Consider the following 27,340-nt stretch of genomic DNA (forward strand, 5'->3'; position numbering starts at 1 on the left):
GTCAGCATATAGGACAGGAAGACCTGAGAGGAGCTCAGCTCCCAAAACAACTGGATCAAATAAATTATCTTAAGAAACATCTCCCTAATGTAGAGATGAAGAGGAAGGGCAGCACAGCTCAAAGACCCTAACCATTATGGTCTTCCAAATAATATACTTGTTAATTCACAACCAGCAATAAACTTCTTGACAGTAATTTGGTTCTCAATGTAAGTAAAACATATGTATATGTGTGTATAGCAGCTAAATTATATGCTAATATTTCAGAATACCTGAGCTTCCTGAAAAACCATTTTTCCTAAGTTCAGAGGCTTTCATTTACTTCTGCCTTATTTACAGGTGCATGGATGAATCAAATATTTGAACTTGACCTATTTATAACAATTTTAAAAATAGTAATATCAGAGTTAATTGATATTTTTAAAAAAGTATAATCCTCTTATTGGTTATTGTTTCCCTAAATAACAAATTTATATTATACTATTATGGTAGTATTCAGAATTTAAAGCCTATACCCTGAAGTTACTGTTAACTAGAAACAAAGTTGACGAACTCTGTCCAATAGAAAGTAAAGGTTTAAGAACAGGTAGAACATAAACTTTATATTAAACTTTATCAACATATTACCTTCATTCTAGTTTCACTCAGCTACAAGTAGTTTACTTGAAAAAATGGGAACCTTTTCATTGCTATGAGATAACAATATTTTTAAAATATTGAAAAAATGATTGTAAAAGAAAAGCAAAATATGTCACAAGTGTAAAAAACTTCTTTACTGAAAATTACATAATTTATCAAATCACAGTTTAGTGCATAATAATCAGTTTTAAACATAAGCTGATGAAAAGCAAAAGAAATGACTGCTTAAGATTTAGAAGTAGCAAAAATCCTAGTGTCTTCACACAATAAAACTTTTTTTCCACTTTAATTTTCTTATATACATAACTTTTGCAAAAATATATGCAAATATTCCAGGTAATAGACAAACCAAATATTAATTATTATGCAAATATATAACTAAAATGTAATATCATTGTGTATTAAAAAAGCAGAGATTATGTTTTCCCATTGTACTGATACTATTTCAAACTTTATAGCTAGCTATAAAGTTGCCTGAATACATATTTGTATGTATATATAGGTATGTGTTTGTGGGAGGGTGTACATTTCTAAATTAAAATGAACATCATCTTACCAAAGACATTGATTCTGTAGAACAATCTCTTACAGATTTAACATAAACCTGAAAAAAACAAGAGGATTTATTTGTATCCAAACATGTGCAATGTGATTACAGATGTTTATTGTATTAAACCTACAATCTTAATTTAAAATATTAAAGTTCACTAGAATGGCATAAAGCTTACAAATGAACAGTGACAGTTACAAAATTGTCTAAGCTAAGCTTCAGTTTAAATTCATTAATTTTAATATCATACGACCACACTGGTCTATATAATGCCCTGTTCAGATAAACAGAATACAACAAAACAGGTAGATGTTGGCCTGCAGGCACATGGCTTGACCCAATTTTGCCTCTCTGCCTGACAGCCTTGACCAAACAGGTAGTCTTCAACTGTGCGTGTGTGTGTATGTGTGTGTGTATGGCGGTGGCAGTGGGGGCGGGGGGGCAGTGAAGAGAGAGGGAGAGGATGAACACCTTTGTGTGTGTGTGTGTATGTATGGGGTGGGGGGTAAAGAGAGAGGGAGAGGATGATCATAAAGAATGAAACAGGAGGAAATATCAACCAGGAGAAATATCAACAACCTCAGATATGCAGATGATACCACTCTAGTGGCAGAAAGCAAAGAGAAACTAAAGCCCTGCTTCCTGCTGCTGCTGCTAAGTCGCTTCAGTCATGTCCAACTCTGTGTGACCCCATAGATGGCAGCCCACCAGGCTCCTCCATCCCTGGGATTCTCCAGGCAAGAACACTGGAGTGGGTTGCCATTTCCTTCTCCAATGCATGAAAGTGAAAAGTGAAAGTGAAGTCACTCAGTTGTGTCCGACTCTTAGCGACCCCATGGACTGCAGCCTACCAGGCTCCTCCATCCATGGGATTTTACAGGCAAGAGAACTGGAGTGGGGTGCCATTGCCGCTAGGTAAGGATAAAAGTGGAAAGTGAAAAAGCTAGATTGAAACTCAAAATTCAAAAAACTAAGATCATGGCATCTGGTCCCATCACTTGATGGCAAATATTAGGTTGGTGCAAAAGTAATTGCAGTTTTGCATTGCTGAATTTTGCTGTTTGATACTGGAATACGTTATTAAATAAATGTGTTTATGTCATACATCATTTTAATGTGCATTTTTAACTGTGGTTTTGCTAATGACTTATTATTTGGTATTTATATTTATTTTAGAATATAGAAATAATGTTAGACAAAAAGCAAAATTCAAGCAACTTTTTTATTCGAGTTCAAAATGGGTCACAAAACAGAGGAGACAACTTTCAACATCAACAACACATTTGGCCTAGGAACTGCTAACTGCTAACATACAGTGCAATATGTTAGCAGTGGTTCAATAAGTTTTGCAAAGGAGACAAGAGCCTTGAAGATGAGAAGCATAGAGGCTAGTGGTCAGAAGTTGACAACTGAGAGCAATCATAGAAGCTGATCCTCTTATAACTACACAAGAAGTTGTTAAAGAACTCAATGTGTTCATGCTAGTCATTTGGCCTTTGAAGTAAATTGGAAAGGTGAAAAAGATCAATAAGGGGTGCCTCATGAGCTGAATGAAAAATCAAAAAGATCATTGTTTTGAAGTGTCATTTTCTCTTATTTGACAAAATAACAATGAACCATGTTTTAACTGGTTTGTGACGTGTAATGAAAAGTGGATTTTATATGACGACCGGTGATGAGCAGCTCTGTGATTGGACCAAGAAACTCCAAAGCACTTACCACAGCCAAACTTGCACCAAAAAAAGGTCATGGTCACTGGTGGTCTGCTGCTGGTCTGATCCACTACAGCTTTCTGAATCCCAGCAAAACCATTACAACTGAGAAGTATGTTCAGCCAATCCATGAGATGCATGAAAAACTGCAAAGCCTATAGCCAGCGCTGCTCAACAGAAAGGTTCCAATTCTTCTCCACAATACCTGACTGCACCAACACCAACAAACTTTTGTTTGTTCAACAAACAAAACAAAGCTATGAAGCTTTGCCTCATCTGCCATATCCAACTGACTACCACTTCTTCAAGCATCTCGGCAACTTTTTGCAGGAAAACGCTTCCACAATGTTGTGGTTCAACAACAAACAAAGCTATGAAGCTTTGTCTCATCTGCCATATCCAACTGACTACCACTTCTTCAAGCATCTCAACAATTTTTTGCAGGAAAACGCTTCCACAATGAGCAGGAAGCAGAAAATGCTTTCCAAGAGTTCATCGAATCCTGAAGCACAGATTTTTATGCTACAGGAATAAAGAGACTTATTTCTTATTGGCAAAAATATGTTGATTGTAATTACTCCTATTTTGATTAATAAAGATGTGTTTGAGTCTAGTTATTATGATTTAAAATTCACAGTCCAAAACTGCAATTACTTTTGAACCAATCTAATAGAAGGGGAAAAAGTGGAAGTAGTGACAGATCTTATTTTCTTGGGCTACAAAATCACTGCGGATGGTGACTGTAGCCACAAAATTAAAAGATGCTTGCTCCTTGGAAGGAAAGCTATGACAAACCTAGATAGTGTATTAAAAAGCAGAGACATCACTTTGCCAACAGAGGTCTGTTCAGTCAAAGCTATGGTTTTACCAGCAGTCATATATGGATGTGAGAATTAGACCATAAAAAAGGTTGAGCACCAAAGAATTGATGATTTTGAACTGTGGTGCTGGAGAAGACTGTCCAGAGTCCCTTGGATAGCAAGGACATCAAACCAGGTAATCCTAAAGGAAATCAACCCTGAATATTCATTGGAAAAGTTGATACTGAAGCTGTAATCACCTGATGTGAAGATCCGGAAACTCATTGGAAAAGATCTTGATTCCGGGAAAGATTGAAGGCAAAAGAAGGGGGCAAACTCTGGGAGACACTAGAGAAAGGAGGAGACTGGAGTGCTGCAGTCCATAGGGTCGCAAAGAGTTGGACAAGATTTAGCGACTGAACAACAATAACAGGAGGAAATCAGTTTTATCTAAAAAGGGGCATCTGATTAATTTAAGGCAAAATCAAGCAGACCATCAAAAGAGGATGACAGTACAATTGCAAAGAATAGGATCAGGTTTAAAGTGCCTGTGAAGTTTTAAGAATTTCATTAACAAATTACTTATCTTTAAGGGATATTATGTTTAGAAATGACATCATTCTAATGTTTAGAAATGACGTCATTCTCATGTTTAGAAATGGCGTCATTCTCATGTTTAGAAATGACGTCATTCTCATGTTTAGAAATGGCGTCATTCTAATGTTTAGAATGGCGTCATTCTAAACATAAAGCTAAGAAAAGGATTTCTATTTTCTAAACTTAAAATATTTAATTATAATAATTCAGTCAGACAAAATAGTTTATCTGCAGATGTACAGAAATACTTCTATTCCATCACTTTAGCTCATTAAAATCATAAAATGATTAGACTAAAAAAGTTGCACACTTACATAAACAGTTGATTTGAAGTTCTCAGATGCTTTCAAAAATAAGCAATGTTTACCATCTCTGCTTGGAGATGAAGATGCTGACAAAACAACAAATCCAGCCACTGCAATGGTGTCCTATATAGAATAAAATAATTTAAAACCATCAATATAACATAATTCTGAAAGCCACATAGATTTTGATTTTTATTACTATGTAAAAGAGGAAATCATTTCTGTAAAATGGAAAACATGTTTCCCTAAACTTAATGTTTTCTGACTCTAAGATTTAGAATACCATCTCCTACAAAAATGGGTATCCGTAATGTAGGCATAGACAAGTACAATGCCTCTCTTAATGGACCAGGAAAACACTAATTAAATCACGTAGAGATTTTTATTTATCAAATAGAGCAACAAAAATGAATGTTTATCTCACTTTATGTGCATAAACTTACATAAATAAACACAATGAAGAGATAGTGATGAGCCAACAGTACTAAGAATGGATATTAAATGAAACTAAATCCAAGAGAGACTACATGGAGAAGCACATGTCATTAGTGCAAAAACTCCATACTGTTATAAAACAAACCTGTATAAAGATACAAGGTAGAAGACATTAATAAGAAACTTCCATTTATATACTAATAAGAACAAAGATATTTTCTTTCCACTCAGGTTTATAATAGTAATAAGTCAATCTAGATTTATTCCTATTCTCGTTTTTTAGTTAAATCTCCCTGTTTTATTTCCCAAATAGTGGAACATCCATATTTAATGAATTTTGTCTTGCTCTATTATAAAAATATATGTCTATATTTTCTTACCTTACTCTTCTAATTTTAACACCAAAACCTTAAGATATATAGAAATCCTTGAGCATTAGGCAATTTCCTTCAATAATTTTAATCTCTACCAAAAAGAAGTCTTCTGCATTACTGATTTTTTATTTGCAAGAGTATAGTGTCAATTCCCAGGATTCTCTATTTAGATCCATTAACTGGGCCATGAGCACCTTGAAGACAAAGCGGTGTCTTATTCTGCTTTGTATTTAGAGGGCTTGGCACAAAGTAGGCCCTCCATAAACTATCCATGAATCAAAGGAAGGATCATAAAATGTCTTTCTAAAATCTCTGGCTCTATCTAGATATTTTAGCTGTGCAAATTTCTCCATCTTATTTTCTTCAGGTGAGACTGCAAACATAATTGTGTCTGTGCTGCTAATGCTATAGTTAAATGGGAGAAAATTTTCCTTCCCACTGAAGATTTCCCATTATCCTGTTTTAGGGAGCTCTAAAGGTTCCTTCAGGAATAAATTACTTTTATAACTAAAAAATATGAAATTTTTTCCAATGTACCTAAGAACAGTATACTCTGATTTAAATGAAAACTTAATATTTTAGTCAAAGATGTGAAGTTGTTTAATCAAACTAACACAAGAAAATAAACAGAAGTAGGGAAGTCACTGGTTTGTCAGTTCTATATTCTCTTCAAAATGCAAAAAATAACCTATCTCATGTTATTTTCTATTTTACTTTAAAATGTCTTAAACATAAAGATATATACTAAATGAAAATGTTAGGGGTAGAGATGCACATTTTTCTATTTTTCTGGGTAAACTAAACTTTTAAAGAATAACAAGTATTTCTTTTACAATGGCAAAAAATTTTAAATAAAGAGATAAATTACTAAAAGCAGGACACACTGCTACTGCTAAGTCGCTTCATTCGTGTTTAACTCTGTGTGACCCCATAGACGGCAGCCCACCAGGCTCCTCTGTCCCTGGGATTCTCCAGGCAAGAACACAGGAGTGGGTTGCCATTTCCTTCTCCAATGCATGAAAAGTGAAAAGTAAAAGTGAAGTCGCTCAGTCGTGTCCGACTCTTCGCGACCTCATGGACTGCAGCCTACCAGGCTTCTCCGTCCATGGGATTTTCCAGGCAAGAGTACTGGAGTGGGGTGCCATTGCCTTCTCCGTATTCATAATAAAACTTTTTCCAAGTGTGTTCTATTTTAACATTAGCAACACAACTCAAAAAAGTTACAACTTTTCCTCTAGCATATAATCAACAAAATGGAAATAACCAAAAATAATCTAAGAAAGGAAAAATAACATGTCTAATTTATTATACTTTTTTTTTTAATTTTACTTTTAATTTTCATTGGAGTATAGTTGATTTACAATGTGTTAGTTTCAAGTGTACAGCAAAGTTAATCTGTTATACATATATCCCCTCTTTTTGGACTATTTTGCCATATATCACATTAGAGAGTGCTGAGTAGTGCTGTGCTATACAGTAGGTCCTTACAGTTATCTATTTTACATACAGTAATGTGTATATGTCCATCCCAATCTCCCAATTTATCCCTCCCCAATATGTATATATATATTTATATTATAAATGTGTGTGTCGTGTGTTCAGTCGCTTTAGTCGTGTCAGACTCTTTACGACCCATAGACTGTAACACACCAATCTCCTCTGTCCATGGGATTCTCCAGGCAAGATACTGGAGCGGGTTGCCATTCCCTCTTTCAGGAGATCCTCCCAGGATGAAACCCACATCTTCTAAATTGCAGACAGATTCTTTACTGCTGAGCCACCCGGGAAGCCCTATAAACATGAATTTGTGTTTAATTTACACATATAAATTGCACTGAAGGGGCTGGGTGATCTCATCTTAACTGAATTTGCCTGTTTTATCTCCAGATACTGCCATTCAATACTACATAAATCATATTCTCTTAAATATCTAGTGCTTTTCCACATATCTTTTTGGAATTTTCTGAGCCCCCACTAATAATAAATAGCATTTTTCTCTTCTGCACATATCTGATCCTAACTATCTTTGAAAATCTAGGCTGTAAATGTTTCTTCCCTGTGAGGTTTATCTTAGATTGTACCCCAAAGAAGGGAGAAGGAAAAATAATTCTTCCTTCTTCTAAACTCTCCTATACATCATTTTAATATTTTTTATATTCTGTGTTATTTATAAACTTTCTTAATATTTTTACTGTCCTTAAAACTCTGTCAGATCCTTGGGACGAAGAATGTCTTATCCATATGGGTGTCTCATACAAGTGACTGGTGGAAGCTGCTGTTCATAATCAGTGGTCAATAAATATGTGCTGAATAAATTAATCAGTACTGGTAAAAACAGAAATATTGAACTTCACAAAGAGAAAAATAAGTGGCCTAGGATTCATATTTAATGATTTATTAATCATAATGGCTCTCAATTCAAATACACAGAGGATAAGAAAGATAAACATATAATAGGCTGTTTTAGTTTGTATAAACATTCACTAGACTAAGTTGAAAATGAGATTTAATATACATTGTTCTAAATTTCTGAGAAGAGCATACTGAAGCCATTCAAACAAGAATGGGAAATACACAGTTTAGTAGTGAGACTAAATATTCTGATATATCAGAGTGGGTGCCTATCTCAGTCTACTGAAACCAGAAACAGGAAATCAGCCTGAGAAGCATAACCGTGCTACTAAAAATGATAAGGTTTTAATCGCTATCTTTACATCAATGTTATAAAAGTGAAAAAACATGAAATGACATCTTTGAACTAACTCAGAATACTCAGGAATCACAAAGAGGTCATTTCCCTTTTGTTACAGTGCCTTAGACTGAGTCCTTGTCACTAAACAATTTTTAGTTTAGCCAAAAGAAATATTTCTACCACAAATTAGTCTCTGAGATAATGAAATCAGGACACATCTTTTTAACATAAGTGTTCTTTAAAAGTGAACAATTAAAAAGAAAAAAAAAAATCAGGCAACTTACTTGCATATAAACAAACATGGTTTTTACATGCTAATATTTCCTAATGATGAACACAATCAGTGGTGCAATAGGAAGCAAATCAATAGATATCAAAAATGTAAATCACAAAACTAGTATATTAATTTGCTAATTTTAATGGATAATACATTAAAATTTCTCATGACTGAGCAGGAAAAGGGCAGAGAAAAAATGAAGCAACTGATAATCCAAAAAGAAAAATTTATCTGACTTTACCAAGCACTAAAGTAATTTTTACTATACGGAACTTGCAAATATTGTTAGGTTATTACACCTTAGAACACTGCTAAAGAGTGAAAGGGTACAGGGAAAAGTCAGGCACCTGATATCACTGATAGTACAGTGACTGACAGAAAATATTTCTCTAACATAAGAAATGTATTTCATGGGTATTACTAGCATCTATTGTATTGTGTAACACCAAGGACATAATTGGAAGTAATACATGCAATATTAGCATGAAAACCAAAATCTTTAAGTGGTCTCAAATCGTTTTATGATCTGATACCCCCACCACAGTCCAACAGTCATATTTTGTGTGACTAACTATGGAATTCTGCCTTCCCATAATTCCTTAGCATTCCAGGGTCCTCATGCAGGGATGATCTACTCTCCTAGTACCCCTGTGCTCATTCTTCCTGAGATTTTTCTTATTCTGTTACTCAATCTTCTCAGTACACATCACATCTGGATAAAATAATTAATTACATAATAGTTGTTTAATTCCACTTTTCTCCACTGAAAATTACTGCATGATGGCAAGGTTCATAACTGTCTTAATCAGTTAAGATTTTTCAGACATCAAGCACAGAAGACAAAAAACATTCAACAAATCTTCAGACAACTCAATGAACACTGAAACATATGAATATACACATGAAACATACACACATATTATACAAAATAAACCTCCATTAAATCTTAACATAAACTATACAACTACCACAAAACTTACTTCATAGAAACCTGGCATTTTAGAATTGCAAAGGACCTTAGAAATCATATAATCAAGTATATCTTCACTTTTCAGATAAGAAAATAAGGGCCAGAGAGGATAAATGAGCAGTCTGTGGTCACATACAGCTAATTATAGTAGAACAAGACAAGAATCCAGATCTCTGATTTCCAGGTACTACTCTACCTGCCCTTTCAAAACTAAATCTTAGAGGGGTGGGAAAAAATATATTAACAAACGTCTATAATTTTGTCAGTTTTGTGGTAAGATCTTTGAAAAAAATTTTTAAGTACTTTGAAAAAGTTGTATTTTATATCTACATATTAATGTTAAAACTTTCTTTAAACGGAAGCTAAAACTGAAAAAAATGCCTCAGATGAATGGAGTTTCAATCAGAGCATTCGTACTCTTGCAAAATGTGCCATTAATCTAGCAAAGATGTTTTAGGACTGCTGTACTTAAACACAGAGCTAAGCTTAAGAAAACAAGTGATGAAGAATGGTATAAGAACTGTAGTATAAAGTTCATCCTTTTATGCAAAAAGTTTTACCTTTGATTTGCAACAATCTTTACCCTAGACACTAAAAACTCTAAAATAAATAGCCTAATTAGACCTCTTAGATGATGAGCATTCATGATTTTAAATGCAGAAAGAATTTAAACTAAATTGTGACCTCAGTCTTCTCACCATTATATTTTAAAAAGGAGAAACTTTGACTCACCATTATCAATATCCTGTTACCAGACAAGTACTAATTAGTTGTATGCTACCACTGCTGAATCACTTCAGTCGTGTCCAGCTCTCTGCGACCCCATAGACGGCAGCCCACCAGGATGCCCCATCCCTGGGATTCTCCAGGCAAGAACACTGGAGTGGGTTGCCATTTCCTTCTCCAACGCATGAAAGTGAAAAGTGAAAGTGAAGTCATGTCTGACCCTCAGCGACCCCATGGACTGCAGCCTTCCAGGCTCCTCCATCCATGGGATTTTCCAGGCAAGAGTACTGGAGGGGGGTGCCATTGCCTTCTCCGAATTAGTTGTGTAGTTCTATCATATTTTAATGAATACCTACTTAAAATATATTTCAATAGCAGAAAACACCTTTCATATCAGTTAGGAAAAATACTAATATCTAATATATCACACATGTTTTATAGAATGCACACATGCTAATTTATTTTATTATAAACTTTTTATATTGCTTTTCAAACAAGAATAAATATAAGAATTTTAAAGATAAAGATAAAAATGTATTTAAAATATAACCAAATAGATCCCTAATATTCAATACCATGTATTTTTTAAAACACTTCTCTAAGATGTTCAAGATATGTTGTGAAATAAAGCAATTTACAAAACATGGATAGTATGATGTCATTTGATAACGCACATTAGAGTTTATGATGTTTATGTTTATGATTAGAGTTATTATGATGTCATTTGATAACGCACACTCATATGAGTTTACATATACATATATATACACATACATATGTAAGTATACATATATACATATATATATAACACTGGAAGGATACCAAAAAAATGGCATAGCAGTGGTATTATCTAATAATGGGAGTAAGTGATGGGAGTGAAACTTTCCCTGTTAAACACCTACTAAGTATTCTCACTTTCATTCCCCTCTCTCCCTCCCTCTCATCATTTCTGAAGAATATCTTTCTTAAAAAAAGACATGATTTGGTGTCTTTATGAAACACTGAATTCTTAGTAATTCAGAATTGTCATCATAAATATTAATTATTTAAACAAAGCTGAAATAAAGTCATGCCTTTAAGGGCAAGAATAATAATAAGGAATAACAGTAACAGGCCTTTACTGGAGCCACTCATAGAAGTGCCTCATTAAAATAGCTATACAGAGATACTGATTTTTACCCTAACTAAACAACCTCAAGCAGATTTGATTGTGTGTGTCATACACTAGCTTTATAAACTTTTATTTCCTAGACCACTTTCCTGATAAGGCTGTCAGGTAGTACATTTTTTTTTTTAGTATACCTGCCTCCAGAACTTCACAGTATACCAACTGTTAAAACTGTATCACAATCAAACATTTTTAAATTGCATCAAAAGTCACTCTGGTTACTATTGTGAGAGAAACAGCCTAATGAACTATCCTAGGAGATTTATAACATGAACTGCATGGCAACTATTTGCTTTCCTCAAGTTTTAAAGTAAGATTTTAAGATACACCACTGATTGAATAACAGCTGTTCACTGAGGAAATAATAAATGACTACATTCTTTTTTTTGTTCCAATTAAAAATTAAGGAAAAAAATTAACTGATTTACCACTTCTTCACAGAAACTTAGCAAGAAGAGAACATAGGCAAAACATTCTCTGACACAAATAGTAGCAATGTTTTCTCACGTCAGTCTCCAAACTCCAAACACAAAACACATATACAACTAATCAATTCTATGTCAAGTCAACAAGTGCCTTATTAGTTTTCGTCTTTACAGTTTCTGAATTACTGTTAAGCTCTCACTGATTCCTCTACCTTAAATCTCTTCCTGGTAGAAGAAAATAAATTGAAAAATAATATGGGAGATAATCAGGGAAACTGGAACAGACTTGATATTATATATATATAAATTATTGTAGGCATAATGATGAAATTGTGCTTATGCATGTATACAAATACATAGGAAAAGAGAAATATACACAGATGTGTGTGTGTGTGTGTGTGTGTGTGTGTGTATACATGACTGTGCTGATGATGTCATGATTTATAAAAGCTGATGTTAACATTTCAGTAGTATAATTATATTGTGTATGTATTCATTTGTGTATACACATAAACACATACATACATATACATATATACATAATTTAAGGACGCTTTCTCTTTTATATGCTGAAATTTTAAGGGTTTAAATTATATAACTCCTGCTATTTGCCTCAAAATAATCTGTGGCAGTAAAATGAGTAGATGAAATGGATGAAGTAAGAGCCTAAATACTGATTACTACTGAAGTTAGATGTTCAGAATATGGACAGTCATTATTCAATTCTTACCACTTATACATATGTTTGAAATTTTTCATAATAAAAATTTTAAAGACTAACAGATAAAATGTTCCACTAAAAACTCTGTGCCTACTGTTTGATGCTTTTCCCCAAATCCTCCAGGCAGATTCATCCTCAGTTTATTGAGGTTGCTACTCCAGTTCTATTATAGTCACCACCATTAAATGATTTCCAATAGACCAGAGAGAGTGGACACCATAAGGTCAAGCACTGTGTCTTATTCATTTTGGTTTCTTTAGAGCCTAGCACAAAGTCAAGCAAAATGTCAGCCCTTAATAAATGTTTACTGAACCTAAATGAATGTAAATGAAAAAAGAGACAGAGTACAGACAATCTCATCTGACTTTGTTGTTTTGCATTGTTTTTCCCTGTATCATTTACTTGTTAGTAACAACCATAAATCAACCATATATCTAATATTTCTGTAGCATCATTTTAGAAGTACTTTCTAATACTAAACAATTTATCAGGAGACATCTATGACTCAGTAATTTTTATAGCTATATGCTTCAATATTAGTTAATTGCCAAAACCGGTTCTGCAAATATCCAGAGGATCACTAATTAACATCAAAGATGTCATATGATTCTTATTAAAAAACAATTTTAAATCATTTTAATACACATGCAGAAAAAAAATCTGTATTATACACCAGAGTGGTTAATTTCTGTAGATGTGCTGTCCAATACAGTAAAAACTAACCATATGTGGCTATTTAATTAAAATGATACAAAGTTCAGTTCCTCAAGCCATATTTTAAGTGCACATTGGCCAAATAAGATAAGTAGCTACCATATTGAGAACACAGATCTAGAACATTTACAGCATAGCAAACACATCTATTGGATGGTAGAACTGATTTTGGTGTGTCTATCTTGTACCCTACGACATTTCTAAATTCATATATATTAGCCCTCTCAGCTTTTTTTTTTGGATTTTTAAAGATTTTATATATATTGGATCAGGTCATCTGAGACTTGTTCAGTTGCTCAGTCGTTTCTGTGACCCCATAGACTGCAGCACGCCAGGCTTCCCTATTCTTCATTTTCTCCCTGAGTTTGCTCAAGCTCATGTTCATTGAGTCAAGGATGCCATACAACCATCTTATCCTCTATCACCCTCTTCTCTTGCCCTCAATCTTTCCCAGCATCAGGGTCTTTTCCAATTAGTTGGCTCTTCACATCAGGTAGCTGAAGTACTGAAGCTTCAGCATCAATCCTTGCAATCAATATTCAGAGTTGATTTCCTATAAGATTGATTGGTGTGATCTCCTTGCTGTTCAAAGGACTCTCAAGAGTCTTCTCCAGCACCACAGTTTTAAAGCATCAATTCTTCAGCGCTCAGCCTTCTTTATGGTCCAATTCTCACATCCATACATGACTAGTGAAAAATCATAGCTTTGATTATATGGACCTTTGTCAGCAAAGTGATGTCTCTGTTTTTTAATATGCTGTCTAGGTTTGTCATAGCTTTTACTCCAAGGAGCAAGCATCTTTTTTAATTTCATCGCTGCAGTCAGTGTCTGCAGTAATTTTCAAGCCCAAGAAAATAAAGTCAGTCACTGTTTCCATTGCTTCCCCATTCTATTTGCCATGAAATGATGGGACCAGATGTCATGGTCTTCATTTTTTGAATATTTAGTTTTAATCCAGCTTTTTCACTCTCCTCTTTCACCTCCATCAAAATGTTCTTTAGTTCCTCTTCTCTTTCTGCCATTAGAGTGGTGTCATCTGCATATCTGAGGTTACTGATATTTCTCATGGTAATCTTGATTCCAGCTTGTGCTTCATCCAGCCTGGCATTTCACATGATGTAACAGAAGTTAACTAAACAGGGTGACAATATACAGCCTTAACATACTCCTTTCCCAATTTGGAACCAGTTTGTTGTTCCACTTCTGGTTCTAACTATTGATTATTGACCTGCATAAAGATTTCTCAGGAGGCAGGTGAAGTGATCTGGTTTTCTCCTCTCTTTAAGAATTTTCCAGTTTGTTGTGATCCACACAATCAAAGGCTTTAGCACAGTCAATGAAGCAGATGTTTTTCTGGAATATCCTTGCTTTGTCTATGATCCAATGGATGTTGGCAATTTGATCTCTGGTTCCTCAGCCTTTTCTAAATCCAGCTTGAACATCGGAAAGTTCTTCGTTCATGTACTTACTGTTAAAGCATAGCTTGAAGAATTTTGAGCATTACTTTGACAGCATGTGAAATGAGTGCAATTGTGCAGTAGTTTGAACATTGGTGGCATTGCCCCTTTTTGGGATTGGAATGAAAATTGATCTAGTCTACTGGTTTCTATTGTTTTCCTCTATTTCTTTGCATTGTTCACTTAAGAAGGCTTTCTTATTTCTCCTGGCTATTCTTTGGAACTCTGCATTCAGATAGGTATATCTTTCCTTTTCTCCTTTTCCTTTCACTTCTCTTCTTTTCTCAGCTATTTGTAAGGTCTGCTCAGACAATCATTTTGCCTTTTTTGCATTTCTTTTTCTCAGAAATGGTTTTGGTCACCACCTCCTGTACAATGTTACAAACTTCTGTCCATATTTCTTCAGGCACTCTATCAGGTCTAATCCCTTGAATCTATTTGTCACTTTCACTGTTTAATCATAAGGGATTTGATTTAGGTCATACCTGAATGGCCTACTTTCTTCAATTTAAGTCTGAATTTTGCAATAAGGAGTTCATGATCTGAGCCACAGTTAGCTCCCGGTCTTGCTTTCGCTGACTGTACAGAGCTTCTCCATCTTCAGCTGCAAAGAATATATTCAATCTGATTTCGGTATTAACCATCTGGTGATGTCCACGTGTAGGGTCATCTCTCGTGTACTGGAAGAGGGTGTTTGCTATGACCAGTGCATTGTCTTGGCCAAACTCTTGTTAGCCTTTGCCCCGCTTCATTTTGTACTCCAAAGCCAAACTCGCCTGTTATTCCACGTATGTCTTGACTTCCTACTCTGAGAAGAGAGATAATTTTACTTCTTCTTTTACAAATTAGATGTCTTTTCTTTTCTTCTTATTTGATTACTCTGGCTAGAAGTTCTAGTACAAGGCTGAATAGCAGTGGTGAAAGCAAGCATCCTTTTCACGTTCCTGCCTTATGAGGAAAGCTTTCAGTCTTTCACTATTGAGTATATTAGCTATAGGTTTTTCATAATTGACTTTTATTATGTTACGATGTTCCCTTCGATTTTTCTGAGTGTTCTGACTACAAAAGTATGTAGAATTTTTCAAATACCTTTCCTGCATCAATTAAGATAATTATTTGTGTTTTTTACCCCTTTGTTCTATTATTAATGTGATGTATTTTGTTGGTGTTCAGTAGCTAAATTTGTCCAATTCTGAGACCCCATGGACTACAGCACTCAGGCTTCTCTGTCCTCCACTATGTCCTGGGGTTTGCCCAAATTCATATCCATCTAGTCAGTGATGCTATTACAATGTAATATAATGTAGTATAATGATTTTCTTACGTTGAACCAAACATAATTTCTGGGATAAATCCCTTTGGTCATGGTGTTTACTCTCCTTTTAATATGCTGCTGGGTTTGGTTTGGTATCATCTTGTTGGGGATTTTAGCAGGCATTTATTTTATAATAATTATAGAAAATATTATAGACATACTCATATAGACTTTAGCTCATATTATTTTTTAGTTAGTAAGGATTATTTTTAAGTAAGAAAAAATGTACCTATCTTTAAGACAGTCTATTGAATACTGAAAATTAAACTTAAGTGAGAGGAAAAATTGTCCCTTTTTCTGTCAATGATAAGTTACACTAATCTCTTTGGAGTGTTCAATTTTAAGGATGTTGCTTTTTAAAAAAGTATAATTTTTCATACATCTGCAAATCTATAATGAATTTCTAAAAAATGGCTTGTAGGATACATATAGCATGATCAATAATTCTATTTCTAAAGAGATAAAGTAATATAAAAATATTTTACCCCTTCATAGAAAACTTTAGCACAGTCCTTGGCTAAGCTTCCAAAAAATAATATATTGATCTTGCTGATCTCTGAATTCGAATTATCTTGTTCTATAGAGAAACACACACAGAAAAACACTTCAGATACAGAACTTTTATAGACACAAAAAAATTGCTGACAACTAAATTCTAAAACCTATAGTTACTTCAAAATAAAATCATGAAGAAGAGTAATTAAAATGCTTATAATTCACTTTTAGTTTACTCTATCACCTTAAGAACTGCCAAAATAATGTACAGAATGCTACTAGGCATTAAAACCAAAATTATAACAGTTTCAACTATAATATGCTTTACAAATTTCTGTAAATACCACATTAACATCACATAATGATCACTTTCAATTTACTTTCCCATGGTTACCATCAAAAGAACTGAAGAAGATACTGAATAAGAACTAAATAAAAATAATTCAATTTTTATACTGTATAACATCACTCTCCAAATACTTTTATTTTTACTGAACTTCTGGTAATATATAATTATTAGAACTTTAAGTTTTAACCTAAACAAGTGAGTTCTCTGTAGCACCCATACATTGAAGAGTAAAAGAGCAGTGTGTGTGTAAAAACTGAGCTTTTTGTGATTTTGACAATAAGAATTATTTGGAAAAGAAGAAACAGATATGCTACGAAGAATCTCATTTGGAAATTCTTGGCTTTGGGGAAGACTCTCCATAATCTTTGTTCTCCAGAGGTCACCTCCTAGAATCACTGAAGCAAGGCCAAATGCTAAGATTCAATTACTGTAACATCTGAGAGAGGTCTCATTAATATCAGCTTTCAAACATTCAATTACTCCAACTGCTCTCATCTCAGACTTTCATGTATCTATGAAGTACATGAAACATCTTTCCAAAACTTGCAGTGTAACTTGTAACTCTTGAATCTGCTACTTTATCACCAGCAATGAAAAAACTATCACACATCTGCCTATAACCTCCTTTCACTTACTTCTGTCATCCAATTCCTCAAAATAAGTAGATACATAAATTGAAACACTAATGTTCTCAAAAATAAAAATACAATGGCTTCTAATCAAGATATAACTTACTTCTTTAGTATAGTAAATGCCCTGTCAGATGTCTATTTCTGGCCATGACAAAGTAATGGGAACTGGATTTGTTCTGTCCTTAAAGAAACGAGAAAACTAACAAAACAACAACTATATATATAAACAACAGTTTGCAGACGCTGGACAACAGGAAGTGCAGGAAACTATTCTCTTTGGGAAGGAAAGCAAAGCCAGAGCCCTAGTTTATTTCCTGGAGATTCCAGGCAACAGAAAATGGAGGTAAAAATCTAAAGAAAGCCCAGCAGCCTCACTGAATTCAGATTTGAGGACAGCAAAGTGGATAGAATTTGTGCGACATGTTGCTGAAAGGAAGACAGCAGCATAGACAAGTGCTCTGGAGATGAGTGCCTTTGGGTCTTTGGCTGAGTACTGATCTCCAAAAGCACAGGAGGAAAGAATCCCAGAAAGGAATTAGAACCACTTGAAAGAAAGAGGCAGAATAATTCTGAGACTCACACAGTGCTGTGAACTGCTCTGGCTCCAGAGTGGAATCCTCATACACAAAGCACGTGGTAAACTTGTCAGAAGGGCACTTCCTTGGTTATCAGGGCAAATTAGTCCCGACATAAACGCTGCTCTAGACCCATCCTAACAAAGTTAATCAAATTGATTCCAAGAGAATTTACAGTATTCCAAAATGAAGACAAATAATATTTAAAGAATTACAAATAAATCCAATATTTGATAATATAAAATTCTCAATGTCCAGCATTCAGTTAAAAAAAGTACCAACAATGTAGAAAGGAAAAATACATAAGAACTGGGGTAGGGAGGGAACAGGGTGGAGAGCTGGGGGGGATCAATAGAAAATAACTCAGAAATAACAGTGATAAAAGCATTGACATAGAAGATTTTGAAACAGTTATTAAAACTGCATGTTCAAAAAAGTAGAAGACAATAGGTGAGGAGAACTGAGAGACATGAAAAAAACTAAACAGGAACTTAAAGAGTTGAAAAATACAATATTAGAAGCTAACAATACAATGACTGAAGTTAACAGCAGGTTAACAGAAAAGAAACGTTAGTGAAAATAGGAAAACAGAAAAATCAAAATCAATTAAAACAAAAGCTGATTTTAAAAATCAATAAATCTCCAGCCAAAGTGATCAGGAAAAAAGTAAGAGAGAGAGACAGAAGTCATGAATTATCAAATCAATGAAATACAACATCATTATAGATCCTACCAACAATAAAAGCATATAAAAAGTATTTCATGAATGACTTTACACTAACATACTGACAACCAAGATGACCTGGATAAATTCCTTTAGAAACACAATCTACCAATGCTTGCTCAAGAAAGAAAGAGATAATTTCAATAGCCCTATGTCAATTAAAGGGACTGAACTTAGAATTAAATCTTTCAAATGAAAAAATCTCCATATACAAGTGGTTTCACCAGTGAATTCTATAAACATTTAAGGAAGAAACAAACAATTCCAGGTAAAGTCTTCCAGAAAATAGGAAAGGAGGGACCATGAACAACTCTTCACTAAGGATAGCATTACCCCAACATCAAAACCAATCAAAATCACTACAGGAAAAGACAGACTCCTACCATATTTTTCATAAATTTAAATGCAAAAATTCTTAACAAAACATTAGCAAATCAAACCTAGGAATATATAAAAGGATAATACATCAGGCACGCCACCACACCCTGCTCTATTTTTCTTCAAACCAAATTTCTGTAAATTATTACCTTGTACAATTATTTGCTGAATTTATTTATTCCCCTACAATGTAAACTCCATGAATGCAAGAACTTTGTTTTGGTCATTGTTATATTGCTAGCTACATTGCTGTACCTAGAACAGTGTCCGTTATGTATATGGTTTCCAATAGTTTTGGAAATATACTTCAAAGTTTATTTCCCATTCCCTGCTGTAGGCCATTCTTCATTCATTCAACTAATTTCAGACTTCAGAATAGATTTACTTTGGTCTCCAAGTATTCTAAACTCTTACCAAGATTATTTAAGGGTTACTAGGGAGAAGAATTAGCTCACGTAACATCTAGGAAAGAAATAACATGCTGAAAATAGCATTATCTTACAATTTGCTGTTTGGGTCACATTAATGAAACTAGAAAATAAGGAGATGAGTTAGCCATTGTAATATCTGGGTAGGACATTAAAGGAATCTGAAGCAAAACAGAAGCAATGGGGGAGTGGGGAGTGGACAGACTTTGAAGAAAAAGATTAAGAGAGGAAAATAATAACTTTTCAATCCATATATTTGATGCTAGAGTAAAAGAATAAATTTTCACTCCATAGATGTTCATACTAAAAATGATTTTTGTGGGTATATGTGTGCTGTTAATGCTGCTAAGTCACTTCAGTCGTGTCTGACTCTGTGCGACCCCACAGACGGCAGCCCACCAGGCTCCCCCGTCCCTGAGATTCTCCAGGCAAGAACACTGGAGTGGGTTGCCATTTCCTTCTCCAATGCATGAAAGTGAAAAGTGAAAATGAAGTCGCTCAGTCATGTCCAACTCTTAGCGACCCCATGGACTGCAGCCTACCAGGCTCCTCCATCCATAGGATTTTCCAGGCAAGAGTACTGGAGTGGGGTGCCATTGCCTTCTCCAGGGTACATGTGTATGTATACATAATGTTACCCATTTCTAGATTATAAGCAAAAAGTTAAGCAGAAATGGTCTTGTCATTTACCTTGAAGTCCAATCTTTAAAACAGCTCTTCTATTTTCACCACAAATTAAAGAAGAGATAAGTGAGAGTTTTCCCTGAAGTGAAAGAAAAGTAGTTACATGTAAATCCAAGAGACTGTAATAACATAATTAAAATTAGAATAAGTTTTTAAGGCTACTTTATTCATCATTACAAAATACTGGAAAGAATCCAAGTACTGCTACACTGGGGAATGTTATAAACAGACTATGGTGGAATTCCAGCAATCAATAAAATGTAATACTATTGATAAATGTAACAACTTGAAGAACTGCAAGGAGTGAAAAGAAGCCACAATCAAAAGGCTACATACTGATACGTGTAACATATAATATTGATACTTTAAAAGAAAGAAGCTACATACAGTTCAGTTCAGTTGCTCAGTCATGTCCGACTGAGGACTCTACTCAGTCGTGTGTGACTCTACACACTGTAAGATTCAATTTACATGGATTCTTGAAAGGCAAAAAATACTATATAACCTGAGAAAACTGGTCAAAAGTGGTCGCCATGGATTGAAATTAAGGTAGCAGCTGACTATAAAATTTGGGGGGAGTGAAAGCCTGTTCTACAGCTTGATTATGGTTGCAGTTACACATTTTTATACATCTGTCAAAACTCACAGACCTATATATACTAAAAACCAGTGAATTTCATAGCAAAATGCATTTAATAAAATTCAAGAAATGTTGAGATACCTGCAGACATGTGCAGGTTAGAAAAAGGAATGTAAGAATTCAAACTGACGTTTCATTTATATCTAAAAGGGTTTATCTTAATAACACCAATAAAAATGCTAGAATTTTAAAAATATTTCACTTAAATTCTTCTATATCAAACACCCAAAATAAGAATGATGAAGTTAGGTACAGCACAGTAATAATATTAATGATCCATCAGAAAGAAAATTAATCAAATCATTTTATTAATAAACACAAGTATGCAAGAAGATGGGGAAACACTGGAAACAGTGGCAGATTTAATTTTCGGGGGCTCCAAAATCACTGTAGATGGTGATTGCAGCCATGAAATTAAAAGATGCTTACTCCTTGGAAGAAAAGTTATGACCAACCTAGATAGCATATTCAAAAGCAGAGACATTATTTTGCCAACAAAGGTCTGTAATCAAGGCTATAGTTTTCCCAGTGGTCATGTATGGATGTGAGAGTTGGACTGTGAAGAAAGCTGAACGCCAAAGAACTGATGCTTTTGAACTGTGGTGTTGGAGAAGACTCTTGAGAGTCCCTTGGACAGCAAGGAGATCCAACCAGCCCATTCTAAAGGAATCAGTCCTGGGTGTTCTTTGGAAGGAATGATGCTAAAGCTGAAACTCCAATACTTTGGCCACCTCATGTGAAGAATTGACTCATTGGAAAAGACTCTGATGCTGGGAGGGATTGGGGGCAGGACGACAGAGGATGAGATGGCTGGATGGCATCACTGACTCGATGGACATGAGTTTGGGTGAACTCCGGGAGTTGGTGATGGACAGGGAGGCTTGGCTTCATGGGGTTGCAAAGAGTAGGACACAACTGAGCGACTGAACTGAACTGATGCAAGAAGCATCATCCTAATCAACCAAATGTGAAGTGAGTTTGCAAATAATAAAAAACATTTGAAAAACAAAAAAACAAACAAAAAACCCACAACATTTGATTAGGAATTTAAATACAATGAAGTAGAGAAGACCAGCTGTAATACATAGAACTTTATTTCATATGACAGAAAATATCAGGAAAATGGAAAACAAAAAAAAATGAAAGATAACAAATGTCTACATGAAGAATATTGATTACAGGGTAAAACTGAAAAGTGACATCATTTCTCTTTTACTATATGACACCTTTTGTCAGTAAGCCCTTTACCTGCTTCCCATCATTCTTAACTTTGACCCAAAATTAAATACACAACAACTAAAATTTAAAAATTCACTGAATATGCATAAAAAATATTGGCTATAACCCCCCAAAAAGTTCAGCAACTTAAAAGACAAAATCAATAGAAATTCCACAATCTGAAATCCTCAGCAAAAACACAAAACAAAACAGTACTGAAGAAAGACAAACAGTACCTGACAGACCAGAAGGACAATATCAAAGAACCCAACATGCAACCATACATGTAAGTGACATCCAGAAAAAGAAGAGTAATAATACGCAAGAAAAAAAAAATCCAAGAAACATTACTCAATAATTTCCCTAATTTGAGAAAAACTATTGACCTCTGCATCCAAGAAGTTCAGTTGCTCACATCAGGATAAGTTCAAATAAAAACCACTCCAAGGCACTTGACAATCCAACTTCAGAAAACAAACAGTAACTATTCTGAGTTGTGTCAGTTCTTACCTGGATATATTTCTTGTCATAATCACTACCAGGCTGTAGGGATCTGATATCCACTTTGTGTAATTTATTTAGCAGATCAACTTCAGGCACTCCATTGACTTCTTTTATTAATTCAAGTGGCATATCAGATCTGCTTCATAGTGTGATGGAAAGCAAATTCAGTTAGGGAAGTTGATAACTTACTGCTGAAAACACAAAAACCAGTATTTTATCCAAAATGTAGTAAATAATTTGCTTTAAGCGTCTTTGATTTGCTTTTCCTTTTTAGTTAGTCATCACTGTTGGGGGAGAAGAAGGATGGGTGAATTATTCTGTAATTTTATTAGATGATCAATACACACATCCTCCTAAAGCATTCAAACTTAACCATTTTCTATTAGTCTTGTATTTTAAGAACTACTTGTATAATTCAGCTTTAGGATCTGTGAAAAGGGCACTAACAACCGCCTTTACCACTGTGCTTTAAAATGTACAAACTATTGAGGAAGCGAAAGGAGGCTGAAAAGTTTCGCGCTTGTTTTTAAATCCCTTTGGCAGTTGTAACATCGTGTAAGTAAACTGTGCCCCAAAAGTTTATGACTCCAAAATATATGTTGCCTCCTCCCTCCAGCCCCTATGCAGTCGAAAGAAACCACTGAACTGCTGTTAACTTGCGCATTTTCAGATTCTTTTTTTTCCCCAAACTTATTGCCTGGGACACGCACTAGTATCGATATTTAGTTTTAGTGTGTGCGCACCAAGCTTCTTCAAGCCAGATGACCGTCTGAGGGCAGAGACATGGATTAACTGAAGTCAGCTGCTCACAAAACGCTAAAATACTCGACACAAGTAAGCTCACGAGAAAGACAAATATGAAGATTTTCCCTGCAATAACTCCTCCAAATGTTGATCTAAACTAAACCAGGCTCTTCATAATACCGGTTCAGGTCCCGACTCACCTCGTAACCACGTCAAGATCTCCAAACTTACTTGGAAATTGACTGACCCGCTCTCTTAAAAGAAAAACTAGGAAGCGTTCGGGCGGGCGCGCTCGTGACGTCACACGCACGGCAGCAACCCAGTCCCACGCATGCGTACACGACCGCTAGGGCATACGAGCGGCTGGTTCTCGGGCCTTTGGAGGACGAACTGTGAGATGGTGTCTAGGCCTAAAATGCGCTGAAAGTTTACCGGAATACCTAGAGAGGATCCAGCGCGTGGCAGGGAGGGTGGCGGCTGTACTACTCCCGCGCCCCGAATTCCCGCGGATCCACTTCGGGCGGCTCCCGCCAATTTCGAGCAGTCTCTCCAGCGGGTGGCAGAGGGAGGAGAGGCGGTGCTACGCATTTCCTAAATCCAATAACCAATGAAGAGCCTTTCGCAGACCTAGGCGGGTTTGGTAGATTTGGAAGCTCCTGGGGACAGGGCCCTTATTTTAGTTCCCAGTTGTCTTCCCCTAAAGGCAAGAGCTCTAACGCAGTTTTTACAGTGAAATAAATCTAGCAAGAAGGAATGCTACTTTTCAGATTTGATCAACCACTTCAATGATTTATAGGACTATGATTTTATGCTATAATTAATGAGCTGTTTAGTTGCTAAGTCTTGTCAGACTCTTTTGCGACCCCATGTGTAGCTGGCCAGGCTCCTCTGTCTGTCGGATTTCCCAGGAAAGAATATTAGAGTGGGTTGCCCGTTTCCTTTGCCAGGGAAATCTTCCCCTCCCGGAGATCAAACCTGCCTCCCCTGCATTGGCATTTGAGTTCTTTACCACTGAGCCACCGTAATTAATGAGATGCTGTTAAATGTGAATCTTCTGCTTATTTTTGATTTTGCCCTCCAATCATTGAAGTGAAACCACCCAGTGCAAAACTAGAATGAAATAAATATTCACATAAATATTTCCAATGCTGTTTGGACTGAAACATCTGCTGTACATATATATTTGCAGGAAGAAATAGCTAACATATTTGAAGAAAAAAAAATTTTTTTTCAGCAGAAAGCACATGTGTTAGTCCATCTTCCCTTTCTCTCCCATCCCTGTATTCATATTGTGATAACAATTTGAGCTCTGCAGCTGGTTATTTGAGGAAAACTATCCAAGGGGTCAATTACACATCTTTTCTCAACCTATTTTCAACTTTTCCTTCTTATTCTCTGTGTTGATCTGAAACAAGTACGACTACCAGATAATTCTCCAACAAGGATGTGTTTATTTGGGATTAGTAGAACGTGGCAACTCAAGGTTTGAAACCACGGGGAAACATGCAAGAAAAGGACTGGAAAGGGAAGAAGAAAGCTGGTATAGAGGGGGAAAGAGAGGTGGGAGAGTTTTAATAAGCAAAGAATTCATGGCTTTTCATTGAGTCTTCTTTTAACCTTATTTTATATTGGAGTATAGTCAATTAATAAACCATGTTGTGATTAGTTTCAGGTGAACAGTGAAGGGACTCAGCCATACGTATATACCTATCTGTTCACCCCCAAACTCCTTTCCTATCCAGGCTTCACATAACATTGAGCAGAGTTCCATGTGCTATACAACACGTCCTTGTTGGTTATCTGTTTGAAATATAGCAGTGTGTCCAGTTCAGTTCAGTTCAGTCACTCAGTCATGTCCGACTCTTTGCGACCCCATGAATCACAGCACTCCAGGCCTCCCTGTCCATCACCAACTCCGGGAGTTCACTCAAACACACGTCCATTGAGTCAGTGATGCCATCCAGCCATCTCATCCTCTGTCGTCCCCTTCTCCTCCTGCCCCCAATCCCTCCCAGCATCAGAGTCTTTTCCAATGAGTCAACTCTTCGCATAAGGTGGCCAAAGTACTGGAGTTTCAGCTTTAGCATCATTCCTTCCAAAGAACACCCAGGACTGATCTTTAGAATGGACTGGTTGGATCTCCTTGCAGTCCAAAGGACTCTCAAGAGTCTTCTCCAACACCACAGATCAAAAGCATCAATTCTTGGGCACTTAGCCTTCTTCACAGTCCAACTCTCACATCCATACATGACCACTGGAAAACCATAGCCTTGACTAGGTGGACCTGTGTAGGCAATGTAATGTCTCTGCTTTTCAATATGCTATCTAGGTTCAATATGCTATCTAAAAGTTATAACTTTTCTTCCAAGGAGTAAGCGTCTTTTAATTTCATAGCTGCAATCACGATCTGCAGTGATTTTGAAGCCCCCAAAAATAAAGTCTGACACTGTTTCCACTGTTTCCCCATCTATTTCCCATGAAGTGATGCTATGATCTTCATTTTCTGAATGTTGAGCTTTAAGCCAACTTTTTCACTCTCCTCTTTCACTTTCATCAGTGTGTACTTCATCCCAAACTCTCTACCTATCCCTTCCCTCCATCATCCTCCCTGCAACCACAAGTTCATTCTTTAAATCTGTGAGTCTCTGTTTTGTAAGTTCATTTGTATCAAATATCTTTGCCAGGAAAGGGAAGTCTGTCTTCTTCCTGTTGAGGTCAGCAGGGTGTGAGATCTCACTTTTCTAGTCTCCCAACTCTATTTTTTTCCCAATATCTAAATTAACAATCACCCAAGTTATAGTGTTCTGGAAACATAAAGGTAATTACTATCTTTTTTAACTTATCCAAATGTGAACTTATTGGAAAGAAAAAAAAAGTTTAAAGAAGATATTTTCATAGGCTTTCTGTTTAGCATAGCCCAAAGCCTTGGTGGTCATCTTATAGTGTTCTTATAAATATATAGGACTGAGACAGGATTTAATATTGGGTCCTACAGGGAAATACATAGGAGCAATTCATTTCTTTGGGAGTGAAACTATCCACTGATCTTATGACTATTGGTTCTCCAAGTTTACTAAAGCCCCAAATTTTAACACCATGATCATAACAGGGGAATTTTTTTTCAACTGTCACATATAAACTTGGTAACACAGAATCTGTATACATGTTCTTAGTTTTAAAAATATACACCATCTAAACTATCTTTTTAGTTAGTCCTTCAAGTTATCCTTTGCCCTAAAATGAGAAAAAAAAAATCTTACTTTCAATTAAAACAAATGGGGAAAAGTACCAAATTGATCTTTTTGAAAGTGGAGTAAAACACTGTGGGGTTCAAACAGTATACATATAGATATGTCCACCTATCACTCCCACCAAATCTTAATACAAACATAATTGTTCATCTCCATAAACCCCAAGACAATTTACTCAACAATAAAGTTATATAAATCAGGTATATGTTGGAAAAGTTTAGAACACAAGGACTGTTTTGAAAGGTCAGTTTGACTATGGAGAATAATATGTCATTGTATCTAATGGTAATTCTAATTGTATCCAATCCAACTCTATTTAATTGAGGTTTCTGCTTATTTTATTTTATTTTTTACATTTGCAATTGACATTTATACACCTTCATCCACAGCCTAAGCTTACTACAGGCAAGGAGAATTGTTTGCTATTGTGACCAATGTGACCAATTGTGACCAATGTCTGGCGCATTGTAGGTGCTGAATATTTGTTGAATGAACAAATGTTAAGGGAAAAAAAATTTTTCTTTCCTTGCCTCTGGCTTCCATCATTCCATTTCACCCCTAATTTACCGTATTACATTTAAATTGTCATTCCAGATAACTGAAGATTTCTTTGTTGCTAAGCCAAAAGGATACTTTTTAGTCTTTCTTACTAAATACTTTTAAAAACAGTATTTTCATCTTGCTACTGTAACTGCACAAGGCCTTATGGGGCCTCTCTGGGACAGGCCCTCCCCCATCATGTCCTCCACTTGCCTCTTGTCTGTAAAAAAAAAAAAAAAACTTTAGCGAAATAATAAATTTAATCAGATAAATGAGAAAATTCAGAAACAAAGGAAAACT

At 35.4% G+C, this 27,340-nt stretch overlaps 1 protein-coding gene across 11 annotated transcripts in view; it reads right to left on the reverse strand.

Annotated features, from left to right (window-relative positions):
- POT1 (protection of telomeres 1) overlaps positions 1–23,828 on the reverse strand; it is a 98,351-nt gene extending 74,523 nt beyond the window's left edge. Inside the window, exons 1-6 of one of the 11 annotated variants that reach the window (XM_005205670.5) lie at positions 23,690–23,828; positions 22,512–22,641; positions 20,150–20,222; positions 16,364–16,455; positions 4,613–4,726; positions 1,196–1,243 (exon numbers count right to left, since the gene is read on the reverse strand). In XM_005205670.5, the coding sequence (XP_005205727.2) occupies positions 1,196–1,243; positions 4,613–4,726; positions 16,364–16,455; positions 20,150–20,222; positions 22,512–22,634 (450 nt within the window). In that variant the 5' untranslated portion in view covers positions 22,635–22,641; positions 23,690–23,828. Of the gene's footprint in view, positions 1–1,195; positions 1,244–4,612; positions 4,727–16,363; positions 16,456–17,934; positions 18,067–20,149; positions 20,223–22,511; positions 22,697–23,449; positions 23,505–23,689 lie in introns of those variants that run through there. The other 10 variants (XM_015470412.3, XM_005205667.5, XM_002686916.7 and 7 more) reach the window with 10 other exon arrangements.
- Between the last annotated feature and the right edge of the window lie 3,512 nt (positions 23,829–27,340).

The sequence above is a fragment of the Bos taurus genome, chromosome 4, assembly GCF_002263795.3.
Source record: "Bos taurus isolate L1 Dominette 01449 registration number 42190680 breed Hereford chromosome 4, ARS-UCD2.0, whole genome shotgun sequence".
Taxonomy (NCBI): Eukaryota; Metazoa; Chordata; class Mammalia; order Artiodactyla; family Bovidae; genus Bos; species Bos taurus.